The sequence below is a fragment of the Typopeltis vanoorti genome, chromosome 7 (genome assembly GCF_054136105.1).
Source record: "Typopeltis vanoorti isolate ZY-2024b chromosome 7, IOZ_Tvanoo_1.0, whole genome shotgun sequence".
In the NCBI taxonomy this organism is placed as follows: Eukaryota; Metazoa; Arthropoda; class Arachnida; order Uropygi; family Thelyphonidae; genus Typopeltis; species Typopeltis vanoorti.
The window spans coordinates 7805287-7819926 of NC_143555.1; the positions used below are offsets into that span (position 1 = coordinate 7805287).

General features: G+C 36.7%; 1 protein-coding gene across 1 annotated transcript in view; it reads left to right on the forward strand.

Moving 5' to 3' along the window:
• Positions 1 to 1405: 1405 nt before the first annotated feature.
• LOC150104473 (homeobox protein cut-like) overlaps positions 1406 to 14640 on the forward strand; it is a 436834-nt gene continuing 423599 nt past the window's right edge. The window contains exon 1 of the mRNA XM_090395558.1: positions 1406 to 1503. Coding sequence (XP_090251684.1) covers positions 1489 to 1503 — 15 coding nt within the window. The 5' untranslated portion in view covers positions 1406 to 1488. The remainder of the gene's footprint in view (positions 1504 to 14640) is intronic.

Here is a 14640-nt window from a genome sequence, read left to right on the forward strand (position 1 = left end):
AACAACCTTCAACTGATGTGTTTTTGGCTGACTTTCAATTGTTGTCGAGTCCATCTCCAGACGTAGCCATGTAGAAACCCAAGTACTTCATGTCGAAGGGTTAGAGTCTAAATACATGTTATGAAGAAATAGCATTGAAAAGGCTTCGGCATGGCAGATATATTTTAGTCAAGCACCATATATATCTTAAATTAACACCGCAGATCAGTAATAATTAATTCATTTGTTGTTTGGATGTCAGAAATTGTATAATCTAGCCGTATATTTTAGTTGAGTAAACAATATTATTCTGGAAATAATAATAGCTTTAGTGTAAGTTAAATTCTCAAAAGTATTCGACCACAGAACACTCGTGGAAAAAACAAAGCTATTTCTTAAGGAAAGTAAAAACTTTTAAATAGTAATGATCATCCTTTATGAAACCATGTTCATAATAGTTTTGAAAGCCTGTTGTAATTTAGCTTCGTTCATTCTTCAGAGTGCAACATTCGGAATGATGCATGGTTGTCTGAATTACATTTATCGTTTCGTTACTTTTAAAAAGTTTTTTTGTTTTAATATTTAAGGCTTTGCCATGCTTTGTTTTTTAATAATATCGGCTGCTCTTCAGTTTGGAAGGTTCAAACATCGATATGAGCATGCAAGAATCGAGATTCTTTTAGAGTCTGTAAGGTGGTTGCAGAGTTAATGGTATCCGTCCGCTTTCTGCACGCTTTTATAAGTGATTTTTCTACTTTTCAATGATTATCCAATTAATTTTGAGTATATCGTGCAGGTACTAGTGTTTCATGGTAGTAATGATGAAAGAATTAAATTAAAGATGGACTAACGAGGAAAAGTTATATGTAGAAAGTTTTTTACCTTGGGTATAATATACGTTAAAGATACCAAGCTATTTTAAATATAAATAAACCTGGTTTTAATCCCATTCCAAAGTAAGCAAACAGACAAGAAAGTCAAGTTTGCGTCTGCAAGTAGTGCAAGTTTGGGTGACCCGCACGTGGTGCAAGTCTTAGGCAACTCGTGGTAAAGGTGGAATAAGCTCTGATCACTATTCTTAATATTTACCCTTAATGCAAAGCAAAGGAGATGTGTTTTGCATTAAGAGTAAATATTACGAATAGTGATCAGAGCTTATTCCACCTTTACCACGAGTTGCCTAAGACTTGCACCACGTGCGGGTCACCCAAACTTGCACTACTTGCAGACGCAAACTTGACTTTCTTGTCTGTTTGCTTACTTTGGAATGGGATTAAAACCAGGTTTATTTATATTTAAAATAGCTTGGTATCTTTAACACACACACAATATATATATATATTGAGGGATGTTGTTTTAGATAAACGCTTATATCTTTATAAAAGGGAGGTTTTTGTTTATAAATCAATTTATTTTTCAGAATCAGTTTCTTCAGTTCCAGACGAAACAGCCTGAAAGAATGAAAACGCTCTTAACAGTTAAAAACGCAAGAAACCATATCTTCTGGTGATGCATCTTAACAAGGTACGATTTGGACTGTCCCATCTGTGTATGTCCAGTTACTTGTGCATTGAATTTGAATGTTTAATACAAGAGAATGATTGTTGTTTTTGAATAATTTTGAGCTCTGACATGCTTCATTTGCACATGTTCGATGGATAGCAATATACAGTAATATTATCCATGAAGCATGTTCACCAGAAGCAGTGGATGTGTTGGCATGTTTAGTGAATATTTGTGTAGCAGATTTCTTGCAAAAAAATGTCGCCTGTCACTATTTTCCCTTCAGTTCTTTCTCTTATTGGACGGCCATTCTTTTTCTCATTCTCCTCACCAATCGTGGATAGCTCGTTATTCTTAACTTTCAATCTTGATGATAATGCAGTCTCCCACATTTCTTTGAACTTTCTTTCTATCGCCTTCAAATCCTAAACACATTCTTGCTGACAACAGCACGTCATTACACCCTTTTTCACACGAGGTCAATTTCGCGCAAACAACTAAAATTTTTTCGAAAGATTCTCCAATCTTATTGTGTGAAAAAAAAAATTTTCCTTCAAGATTTTCTTTCCTTTGATAATAATATAACCGAGTCCCGTCTTCATTTGGAAATTTCTCTTCCTAAAAGACAGATAACAGGCTAGAGAAAACGCGCAGTTTTTTTTTTTAATTTATACAGTAATCATAACTTATACAGTAATTTGTCTCATTGCCTTAGTTACAATTTTATCCTCAAGAAAATCTTTTATGTGACGCCCACCCAGAAATGTACTATATGTTTACAACGAAAGGTTGTAAACATATAGTACATTAGTGCCGTGGGTACTAATGTAGTATAGGTTTACAACCCTCGCATTTCTTTGACTTTCCTTCTGCCGTCAGAAAATCCTGTACACACTACTGCTGAGAACTGCACGTTATCACTTATTTTTGGTGATGGTTAGTTTAGAAAACTTGTCATTGTCTGTACTGACTATTAATAAGTTTCTTCCTTCTTTTCAACAGCTTATACTTTTTCTATAGGCAATTTTTTTCATCTGATTCCACAGTTAGTCGATATTTTATGAGGATAAGTATTTTTTTCCCTCCAAGAAGAAACAATTTTTTTAACGTCGGCGAAATCGACATAGAACACTGCCGAATATGTACAGTAAGTAGTAGTTAAGATTAGACACAAATCGTTCATCCAGCAAAATGCGAAATGCATCCAAATCTGATGAAGACGAAAGGTGGATGCTCCCTACAGGTTTTCGAAAATCTGTAGGTAGTCTCTTTTGGGAAGGAAAAGAAGTTAGCAGCGATTTTTTTTTAATTTATTGTAACTCACGACTGTGGATATTAATGGTTGATATGCCGTTAATTCACGTTAATCATTAATACTCACATTTATTCGCATCGCACCTTAATCATCTGATTGTAATCTAAGATTGATCAATTTCTTTCCATTAATATTTTTAAAGGAATAGAAATTTTAGTGACAGAAGATATCGAGTGTGTAATTCTCGGGAAAAAAGTTAATATTAATCGCCAATGCCTTAATATTCAAATAAATCTCTTCATTGGACTCGTACAAGCCATATCAGTTTTCTGTCATTTTTTATGGCTTCAGAATTCTTTAACGTTTTTCAACTTGAATCGCAACATTTGCAGAGTACCACAGCGACATTATTGTGTGCCTGCAAATAAGCTGACAGATTTTACACGTGTGGCCGCTTGTTGATTTTTTGTTTTGATAGAGAGAAAGCGTTAGATAACTCAGATAACACATCTGTCCGGGCTACAGGATGCCGACAAATTAAAGGCAGTTAGGGGAGTATACAAAGGGGAATAGTTGTTTTAAATTGTGAACAGAACCGTTGGCGTCAGCTCGAAATATTAAAGTCTGAATGTCAGAAAGTAAGTGACAGTATTTGCGAACGAACACACATACACACGCGCGCACACACAATTGCTGCCTTTGCAAAATTACAAACCTTATGACGGAAGGCATAATAACTTTCTTCAATTTCCAAGACGTCATTTTGTGCTGCATTCACTTCTTGCGTTTTGTACAAGGACACGTTCATTTTCGAGGGAGCTGTTATTCTGTTCTGTCTCTATGGAAACTAGAGCGGGGTTCTTTATTAAAAGGCTGTTAGTCATTTGTGACAGAGGTTATTAACAAGGAAACGTTTCACTTACCTGAAGTCTTGTAATAGGTTTGAACCTGATGGCGAGACAGGATTTTATGTACACATAATCAGTTTCTGTTTCAGGGCCGGGGAGAGATAATACAGCTGTCGAATAACGGGACCGTGTTGAGCGTGCCATGGGTTCGACGTTGCCGTTATGCCACACACTTTTACATACCGACAAGGGGAATTAGAGGGGGACGAAAATGGAACTGAATAATGGAAAACATTATGTAAATTTTAAAGAACTGCTTGAACACCTAAGTGTTTGTAATGTTCGCTGTCTGTCGCATTAGCACATTTCGTTGGTGACAACTTACTGTAGTTTGCATATTTATTCATAAACTCCTGCAACAAGGAAATCTCTCCCAGTAATCCCCATGTAAATATTGTCTCTTCGGAACTAACGCAAACTTGATAACAGTCTCAGATTAATATAATATTACCGTTTCACCTCCTTTCTTCCTGAGAAGCTTCTAAAGAGTCTACTTCGTGGATGTAAGTCCGAACGAAGGACAAAGAAAGAAGCCTGGGGGGTCGTTATATACTGTACAGCAGAAAGTTGAAGAAAGAGCGTCATACCAGTTCCGACCAATTACTGAAAACAAAAAAGGGGAGGGGGACACTAGGCATAACCCACCGCATTTCGTTAATATATAGTCATCCTAAAGGGAAAGGTTCACTTCTACTGCTGTTTTGAAGATTGAACGAAGCGGTCCAATCATTAGAAGAGAATGCCGTATCTGCGCTGTTATGTGTCGGTATCGCATTTTTTTCATGTTGAAATGCTGGAATTTATCACCCTACAACCAAGTGATGTAATAGAATCTAATAGAGCGTGAATATGAAAAGTAAGCCTCCTGTAAGTGTCGTGGGTGTAAATTTTCGTATGCGCCAATAGATCAGATGTCATTTCGAAACGAGATAGCAAGAATAATGAATACACCAATTTTAGTATGTCGTTTCAGTTTATGGAAAAGGTAGGGTAGTTTATTATGCGTTGATGCTACGAATCCTTCGTCGAATGGTGTTGATTTCTTATCCCTCTTCCAGATAGAAATCGAATATAACAATCCATCCTGATCGTCACATTTCGCTTAACCAATCGAGCGAGTCGGTCATTGTGACGCCATCTGCCAGTATGATGAGTTAATTCTTTGCGATTCTCTTCTTCTTTGGATAATTAAAAGTTATATTTAAAAAAAAATCCTACCCGGTTGACTGAATGAATAGCATACTCGCTCTCCAACCAGCAGGTCGTGGATTCGAGTCCCACGGCGAGCATGGGTGTTTGCAAAAGCCTGCTCTGGACGCGCGTTTATAGTTCCTTGAGTTTACAATGCTTGTCTTAAAAGTATGTCACTCACAGAGCATCGTGCATCTCTTAATGCCCCATAACTAGCTTGTGTATTTGTCGCCCGCTAACATTAACAGTTCGAGTAATGTATTAATTCCTCGAAGGATAAAAATGTAGTTGATTGGTGCGAAGATAGACCTACAAAAAAAAAAAAAAAAATTCCCATCATTGTAAAAAATCCAATTTTGAAGGTATTTTTATCGCATTTCAAAGGGACGAGAAACATAATCGAACTCGTGTAAGATCGTGCATTTCTGTTGCGATTTATTTTCGGTGATCTGATCACAATGGAATATTCGCAGTAATTCTGGCGCTTTCTTTACGAAGTATGGACAAGTCATACCTTCTCGTTGGTACCTTCCGTAAATCACGATCTTCTTTCGAATTCTCCGATCTTTTTTTCTGACCGTTCATTTTAAAGAACAAATTAGCACTGCCTTTATAGATACCAAATTCGTTAGCATTGTACAGGCTGCCCAACTGGCATAAGCAGAGCGTGCCAGGAAGTGTATTGCAGTTTCTATTTAATTTTTTATGGGTAAAATTACGTAATGTTCCATAAAAATATCTTTCCCCCAGGATAAGTTAGTTAAAAAAATTGTTCAGTATTATGGGCAAACATCGCTCTGAGCGATGTTTGCCCATAATATTGCTCTACACCAAGAATTTTCCAGATGGTAGGAAATTCCTTTGGGATAATTTTCCACCATCACTTGACTAAGCATGATCGATAACAAATAAGCATTTATAGTCACATGTATCATAAGATAAGTTTACATAAGATCCTTCTGATGAATTCGTTATACATTAAAATATTTAAATTAAAACATTAAAATTTTTATGAGGAATATTCTTTTGGGACATGAAGGAAACAATATCAATGCCGTTTAAAATGATACACCGTGTAGATTATTTGTTTTAAAATAAAATTCCACACGTGCACTTTCCTTCAAGAAAAGTCGTTATTTTCTGTAAAGTGCGTGCTAAGTCGCTTTGGTTCAATCGTAGAGTAGTTGAAAGTTTTACGCTGTCTGGATGAAATGCTCTGTCGAATAGATTTTATATCAGCACGTGACACGATGCTACGGAATAGTCCACTGATATTCTTTTAAGAAATTTATAGTTCTCTAAGTGCTTCGTTGTTTTTCTTACCGACTCCGACTTCCTGGTTAGGGAGTACGCAGCAAATAAAATTATAAATGCCAAGCGAAAAGTTCAAGAACAGACTTTTCCTTATTATTTTTTGCGCATTAGAAATGAAACGAAATTTTGATGACGAGAGTCTCGTAAAATCATAAATATGTGCAAACTCTCCAAGCCAAGCAAACTATCGTTTGTTTCGACTTGATCGTACTTTTCCGCATGTGCCATATGCACTCTGAGATTGCCACGAAGCCGTCATCGGTCGTCTGAGCACAAATCAAGGTCACTAGGTGTTCACCATTCGTAACTGTCGGGAACTGCAATTCCAATTGATTGGAAAAAAAAAAAAAAACATTCGATGTGTATGAGGTTGGCGCTTCTCCTTTTCAATCCTCCACAGGTTTCTTCTGGCATTACGCCAAAAGAACGAGGAACTTTAACAAGTGAATTTACTGCTGTGTCAACCGACTTGCACATGGTGAGAGGGTCTATTCACGGCGAATATCAAAACAGTTCTGTTTTCCGAGTATTCTTAGTGAATGTTTTGGTTAATAAACTGTGTGTTTGTACGCAGCTTAACGCAACATCTTTGTGACTGCATTTCCACTAATAGCTTGATATATATTGAAATGTCAAACAAATGTGACGAAATCTATAACCCAAAAGGATGTTTTTGAAAAGTCTTTTGTGGACATGAAGTTATTCAGTGCAAAAATTAATGATGGAAACGTGTTTCACATGAAATCCATCTAATTTAGTAGCCGACTGTATAAGTCGAAATTGAGTCTCACCCTAAAAACTTAAAATAATAAAGTGATATTAAACAGCAAGGCCTCTGCGTGATATCAGTTCATCTCATCCAGAAACTAAGTGAAACTAATTATGTGGAACCGATTTTTATAATCCGATATTGAAATAGAATCTGATGGAATTTACATGTCCATTATTTACTTATCTCAAGTAATTATATTTTTATTTGAACAATAGAGTATTTTATGGAGCAGTATGACGTCAAGTTTTGTGTTGTGTTAATTTGCACAACACAAAACTTGAAGCGCTTGCATAATTATTGTAACGAAGCTATTATGTTGTTACTAAATTTACGAGGTCTTTGGCCGTATCCTTAGTGCCATATTGCCATGTGGAACTCTAAGCAAGTACGCACAAAAAGTTATTTTATTTGTTCCCGCATTTACAAACTTCAGTCTCTTTTTTTTGTTGTTGTTGTACAAATGTCTTATTCTTCTGTTAAAGAGATTTCCTTGAAGATTTTTTGTCTTTAATTCCAGAAATGAATTTCTAAATATGGAGATGGCTTGTAGGATGATGGGCGTTGTAGGTGTAATTTGTGAGCAAACTGAATTCTTCATTACAGAACGGGGAGGGGGGGGGGATATACTAGAATGTTATAGTAATATCGTGCGATAATTGACAACAACTGAAATCCCATTTCCTAAATACTTGAATTCGTTTATTCCATCCAGTGAGAACAAATGTTTTACTTTGTCTTTTTCCAATCGTTTTGTCAAATGTTTAACTTGCAAATAGTCTGATTGAGACGTTCCAACTCATTTCAGTAACGATTTAAAAGACCGACTTTCAATAAAATCCGTCCAGCTAGATTTAAGATATGTTTTTAACTGACCGGAAAGGAACCCTCATAGATTAATAGATGCTCCACATTTTGTAAAACTCACCTAAACATCACTTAATTCGATGCATTTCATTCAGTAAACATCTTTTGCAGATGACAATAAAACTCATTGTGTAATAGTAAAACCATTTTTTGGTTGTTTAAACACACTGCAAAAATATAATTGATATTTTAAACTCATTCATAAAAATCGAATATCCTCAGTAGTTATCGCCTCAATCAATATGATTGTGGTTATTTAGAACGGACGCTAACAAGAGACCATGTGTTCATCGCCCGGTTTGTAAGTTTTATGAAGAAAAATCCGAGTTTCCCAGCAATAAGGATATCGAAACAATAACTTTCCACTTTCGTGTGAAATCTGCAAATTCCTCTTCAGCTATGAAAAGCTTTTAGGGAGATGCCTTTAGAAAGGACTCGAAGAACCCATTTTTGAAACCGAAGTATGCGTGGTTTACCAAGTGAGTGAGCTGCAGAGGTGCTCGCTACCCTAAACAGAAGGATGTACCTTTATGAGAAATGAGTCTCTTAGACTCATGGAATGAAAAACCAGTTCAACTGTAATTGGGTTAAAAGAGAATTCGATGAAATGAGCATTTCAGTTTATCTCTTAAATAAATCCTCTTTGCAGTACCCGTGATCACTTTGATGTTGCATGCCCGAAAAGCTGTAACTTGAGCAAGTGAAGAAACATCTTTGAAATCAGAATTGCTGCCGTTTAGAAAACGTATACGTAACCTGTCAAAACCTTTGTCAACGTACGCTATCGATCAATAATTTCATTGTTCTATTCCCATCAACTAGATGAAGATGGTCAGTGTTTGATAACATTAACGTCTGAGAAATATGCTAATATATTAGTGCCAAGCTTTAATTCATACTTAATACATATCTAGTCTGAAACACTATTTATTTCCCTTTCACACACCAGAAAAAATAGCACTAAAGTAAGAGTGTAATAATCTTTGCAAGAGATATTCATGCATGCTTTATTTTTCTACTAAAAGATTTGCTAAGGAAACATCTTTAGCAGAACAATTTCAAAATAATTGATACAGCGACGAATTTTTGAATGCTCACGTGAGGTTTTTTCGCTTTAAAACTTGATTATAATCTGTAAATCTATTGCTAGTAAACTTTTTTCAAGTATGCAATATAATAATAGCGTAGCGTTGATATCCACCAAAGATGTTTTACATGTTCATCAAGCGTTAAAAAACTAATATTGTATTTTTACTAAGGGATAATTACAAAGTATTTGAGTTTAGTAATTTGTAAATACTTATTAAATTACCTTAATGGATTCATTAGTTCAAATATAGCACATTTTAAATTACCTTTGAAGATTAATTTGTAAAGAATGCGTTATTTGTAAACATCATAAAGAAATATCAGTAGTTTGGGAATCAATTTACTTTTCCAAAGCAAGATTTTAGACCGTTCTTTGTGTTTTCTCAAAAATTAAAAGCAAAGAAACGATTAGAGAAAATATTGCTTATTTAAACATGCATCCCATGGGAATAATGGCGCTGGCGATAAACTTAATGTCTTCTTACATTAGAAAAAAAAATAATCACAATATTGACTTAATTCTTGCACATTAGAACACAAAACAGTTACTTGCTACGTGTTTATTTATATCACATTACTGCACTTCTACGGTGATCTGAAGCTGTATCCTTTTGGAGCAAAGGTTTTTAACCAAGATAATACTTCCTTTCCGTATGTACCTTCATATAGCCTATATTCGACTTTATTTTCATAAATACATTATAAGCGGAAGAACAGAAAAATAGATATGTTTATTATAAACCGATATAGTCGTATAAAAGAAAATATTGTAAATTTTTACTAAAAGAAATTTGAAAATCAGAATTTGAATTGCAAGATATATTAAAAGTGCACTTTGCAGAGTGATACTTGGGTGTCGTAGCTGTGCTTGGCATAAGAAGGCATCGCGTAGCCACAGCAATGATTCAGCAGAGAGGAATATAAAAGAAACTCAATGCTGTTCATGATAAGGCCACGTGTTAAGCATATGCATCGAGACTGATGGGCGTCTGGACTGCTGGATTATAGACCTACGTCATGTAACGTACTAGGAAATGTTCAGACAATTCGGATGCCGTGGTGGAGAACAGGTGGACATCGTGATGTGTTAACGGGTCTCAGTAGATCATCAGTACACTTTAGCGGCAGTACAGAGACCGTATGGAATTCTCGGGAACGATGTACAGGACGTGGACGTAATATGACTCTCAGGCAAGATCATTACATCACTTTGAAAGGCCGTTCGCACATCGTGAGAATTCCGTACACATCTGCAGGGAGTTCCATAACGCAACCGCCAGCATCCAAACTATCAGGAACCGTGCTTATCTGTCATTCCGAATCCCTGCACTCTCCGCCAGAGTGAGGCGAATTCAGGTTACCGTTACGCATTCGTTGAGATGACTTATTCGACTTATTGTTTGTGGTTTGCGTTCCAATTGCTTAATCACTTCGAAGTTAATTTTTTGAAAATCAGTTTTTCGAAATGGAAATTTTTCGTATAATAAATTTTTCATCTAAATTTTCAGAACAGTTTTTGGAATGGTACATGTTTATCGCTTCCCGCAAAATTAATGAAGCTGATAGACTTTGCTTTTCGAAACACAGTTGATAGTGCTCTAGTGCCAAATAGTTGAGAGCAGAATCAGTATGTAGCCGTACGTACTTCACTCCAGACCCTTTCAAGGGGCGAATACCTCAAGATCGATCGACAGAATATTCATTGGCCTAGTATTCCTCTTTACTCCTCCTGTGGAAAGTGCCAAGGGACAGTTTAAGTCATTTGCCAGATGCATCTCCTCATCGGTCAATTAGAAAAGTGTTTGCCACGTTGACAAACCAGAACTCTGTCGATCTAGAACTCTCGAAAAAGAGGGCAGATTCAGACCGATTGTTCGTCATAATCAGTCTGAAGCTTAATAAGGAGGTATAACGATGGGAGGTGCTCGTAGCCTGATTGCTGAGTCCTAATTAGTCTAACCCTTTTTCAAAGACATTTTACAATTACTAAATTCAGGTAGCTTCACGCAACTCTGTGAATATGATCGTTTGAAGATCAGATTTTATTTCTCTCATAAAGTTTTCTTCATCCCCGAGTATTTACTTGAGTAGGAATACACACAACTCACTAAATTAAATTTTAACAAGTGGAAACTGTACATTTTTTTCTTCGTATTATAAATTGTAATTATTCAATAAGACAATGAATTAGTTGTAATATCTCTTGCCAGCCTGATTGTATAGCGTCATGCCAGGCAGTCAATAAGCAGTGGATTCAAGTTTCACACTGTAGGAAGTATAGATGGATGTCTGTGAATGACCAATAACTTGGGTGGCGGCTAGACTATCATTCTGTTTGTCAGAGGCCTGACATGGCTTAAAAATATTCCATCTTTAGTGTTTGGAGCCGCTAACCCACTATATATTGAAACGGATGAAATGCACTAGAACAGATAAGAGTATTGAGTTTCTCGGCGATTAGACGTAATTCTGTTTCGGAAATTATGCTTATATTTTTCAAAGTAAAATACTTTGATAAAGCCATCATCTGTAGGACTAAGTACTAGATGAAACGGTTCAGAAAACATTCAAACATTTTGCAGCATATACATAGATTGAAATAGCGACTAGGAAAGATGTTTTAAATTCTCTGTTGCAAATCAGAATTTTGCATTTATAATTGATAAGCGGTATAATAAATGGAAGTCCTCGCCATTTTCCTTTTTAGTTACGAGGATCTGGAATGGATTCGAATTCTCTATAGGTCGTGAATATTTATAAAGGCTTTTTGGTTGAATGTGAGTTAGCAAATCTAGCAGAGGAAGGCAGGATTTTTACAGACATAGTATACTGGTTTCGTAGTCATAGTTGCTTCGACATTAATTCAACAGTTCGACTCTCTCTCCATTTATCCAAAACTTATTTCTTCAATCTGTATAGCAACGTGATCACACTTGCCTCACTTCGTGCTCCCATCTGCGCTTCTCTGATTTCGAGTTAAGTAGCGTAGGAACACTGAGACACTGTTCATCGGTGCGGCTCGCCTATCTCTAAACTGTAAGTTCTCCGGTGTCAGTCTAATACAAGAAACACTTGGACTTAACTAATCACTTTTTCCTCAACCCTTACTCCACTGTGAAAGGCATCAGAGATTCCACGAATTCTTCGTACGTTCTCTACAGCTCAAAATGTGTTGGCCTGATGATGGCGCGTAAAGCGAACTTCTTTCTTTTTCTGAAACGAAAACCTTGTAGATTGCATGTGTTACTAACGAGATAATTACTTGCCGTTGTCCGGTAACAAGAGGAAATAATTCTACCTAATCGTAATGTAGTATGTGTTTCAAGCCCACTTACTAGTCGATACGTATTATTACTATAAAAAATTGTCGCAAGTAGGATACCGTTGATGGAATTAACTCAATCTGATACTCTAAAATCTTTCTCTAATAGTTAGAAAAAAAAGCACGATATTATTTGTGTGGAAGACAGAACTCTACACCTGAACAGTTATCCTCCATTCATTTGTGTAACTGTTTAGGTGAATCACAAAAATTTAATTTTCATTATTATTTTCATTAATTTTCATTATTAGAACACACACAACTGAGTTAGAACTCTTTGTCTACAAAGAGTTCTGTTCTAACTCAGTTGTGTGTGTTCTTTCACACTGCGCTCCCCCCCCTTTTTTTTTTCGATATGAAAAACCTAGAGATATTATTTTTAAATATTATTGGTCTCGAATCCAAGCGGCTGAAATGAGGTTCCTTCGAGGGGTTGCGGGCTCGACAAGACTCGACAGTCAGAAGCTCTGCAATTCGGGAAACCCTCAATATTCAACCGCTGCTTCTCTGTGTTGAGAGATCACAGTTACGTCGGTACGGGCACCTGGTCAGAATGCCACAAGAGAGGCTCCCTCAGCAGGCCCTCTTTGCCAAGCCAGAGGGTGGGAGGCCACGTAGAAGGCCAAGGACTCGCTGGATAGATTATATCCAAAACCTTGAGTGGACACGTTTGGGAATTCCACCAGAACACCTGAGCTTGGTGGCAGAGGAGCGTGACCATTGGAAGTTCCTCTTGCAGCTGTTGTCCCCACAACCCAATTAGGAAAGGTGGGCCTTGAAGATGTATGTATGTATTGGTCTCGCTTTTAAAAGAAGGTAAGTGCGGTGCGGCGTCTATGGACATTACACATAATAGTTGTGGTCGGCAAAAGGGGGTGAGGTTCCCGAAAAAAATGTTTTACACTGTCTTTATATCTTAAACAAGAAAAGAGTAATAAATAGTATTTCACTGTAAAAAATGGAACCATGGCTATAAACCAAACGATATCGAAATTCCTGAATTGAATGAATCAATTTTAAGATCAAAGTATTTTTCGGATAAAAAAAAAATGAAGGTAGAGAAATTAATTAAAATAAGCCTATTCTTAAAACAGATACAAAAAATAGCTCGATGAACTACATCAATAGTATGGAACACTATATGGCCAAAACTTCTACGATAATAATATTCCCGTACTCTCCTAAAATGAGTTCAGGAAAATATTCTGCACTAATCAAAGATGCTTCCGCAATATTGGTTTGGCTAAATAAGCGTGCTGCTTGTTGACTGGTATTACATGCAGTGGTCTTTCGAGAAACTTTACTTGATATACAAGTATTTCACTTCTTGAAATGACAGTTGTCAGAAATCATAGAAAGGTCATGGATATCATGAAAATAATAAACAAACAAATGCGAGTTCAGTTTTTGTTCCGTTTGTTTGTTGTCTTAAGCGGACTTCATCTAGTGTTAATAGATATCAGAGATCGTGATTGCTTTGTTATAGACATTAAGAAGGAATACTGATTGCACGTTGAAATATGGTTTCGCTAATTACCAACTTATGGGAGTATATGTGAGCTGAGCAGACTATTTACAACACTAAGGCTGGCATCACACTGAATCTCCCCCTCCCCCATCACTAAGGGCTCATTTGAAGGTGTCGTCGTAAATTTGCTGCATTTTCCCACTGCTAGCTGTGTTCTAGCAGGTGCTCATAGAGCTAATTCCTAGAAAATGCAGAAACTCTGGTGCGAGGGTAGATTTATTTAAACTGTTTAAAAGTTGTTATTCAAATAGCTATTACTTGTAGTGTTTTCGTTCTCCTTCGCAAATATAAAATTCTCCCCTTTCTACCGGAAACTCGTTCATCAGCTTGAGTGTTCCACTCTTCCCTCGCTGGGAAATTCGTCATGTAGGCTTCAGAATGATAAGTTACCATTCCAGCTAACAAAATGTTCTAGTTTACCACTGCAGTTGCGTGCTCCATTATCTCCTGCCGTTCCTCTCATGTCGAATTCCTGTGATCCCAGGATTCTGCTCTATTAATAATCACCGTGGCATGCAGCCTCACAATACAAGCTGGAAGGAGCTGGCTTTTTAAGATGCTGCTTATGCTTTAAACGTTGAAGACTGCTACGTATTATAGCAGCAGTGCATGCCCTGTGTGTGCTATGAAAAATGCCTGTCAAAACAGAAGTGCAGTTTTGTTCGTGCTAAACAAGCGTTCCGCTTTGTATCCTTCAAGTCTACATTTCTTTAAGATGATATCAGGCGCTTGTGAATCGCATATCTATGGTAAGCTTCTTCGTAATGTCCAGCATGCAACGATCTTGTAAGTGGTTCGCAATACATAAGCCCTATGTCATTTAGCTCACCTGGCTGAGTTCAGATGTTACTGATAGATCAGTGTCTCTGTCCCCCCCCCCCCTCCATCTCTCTCTTTGCTTGAATTACCCCAAAG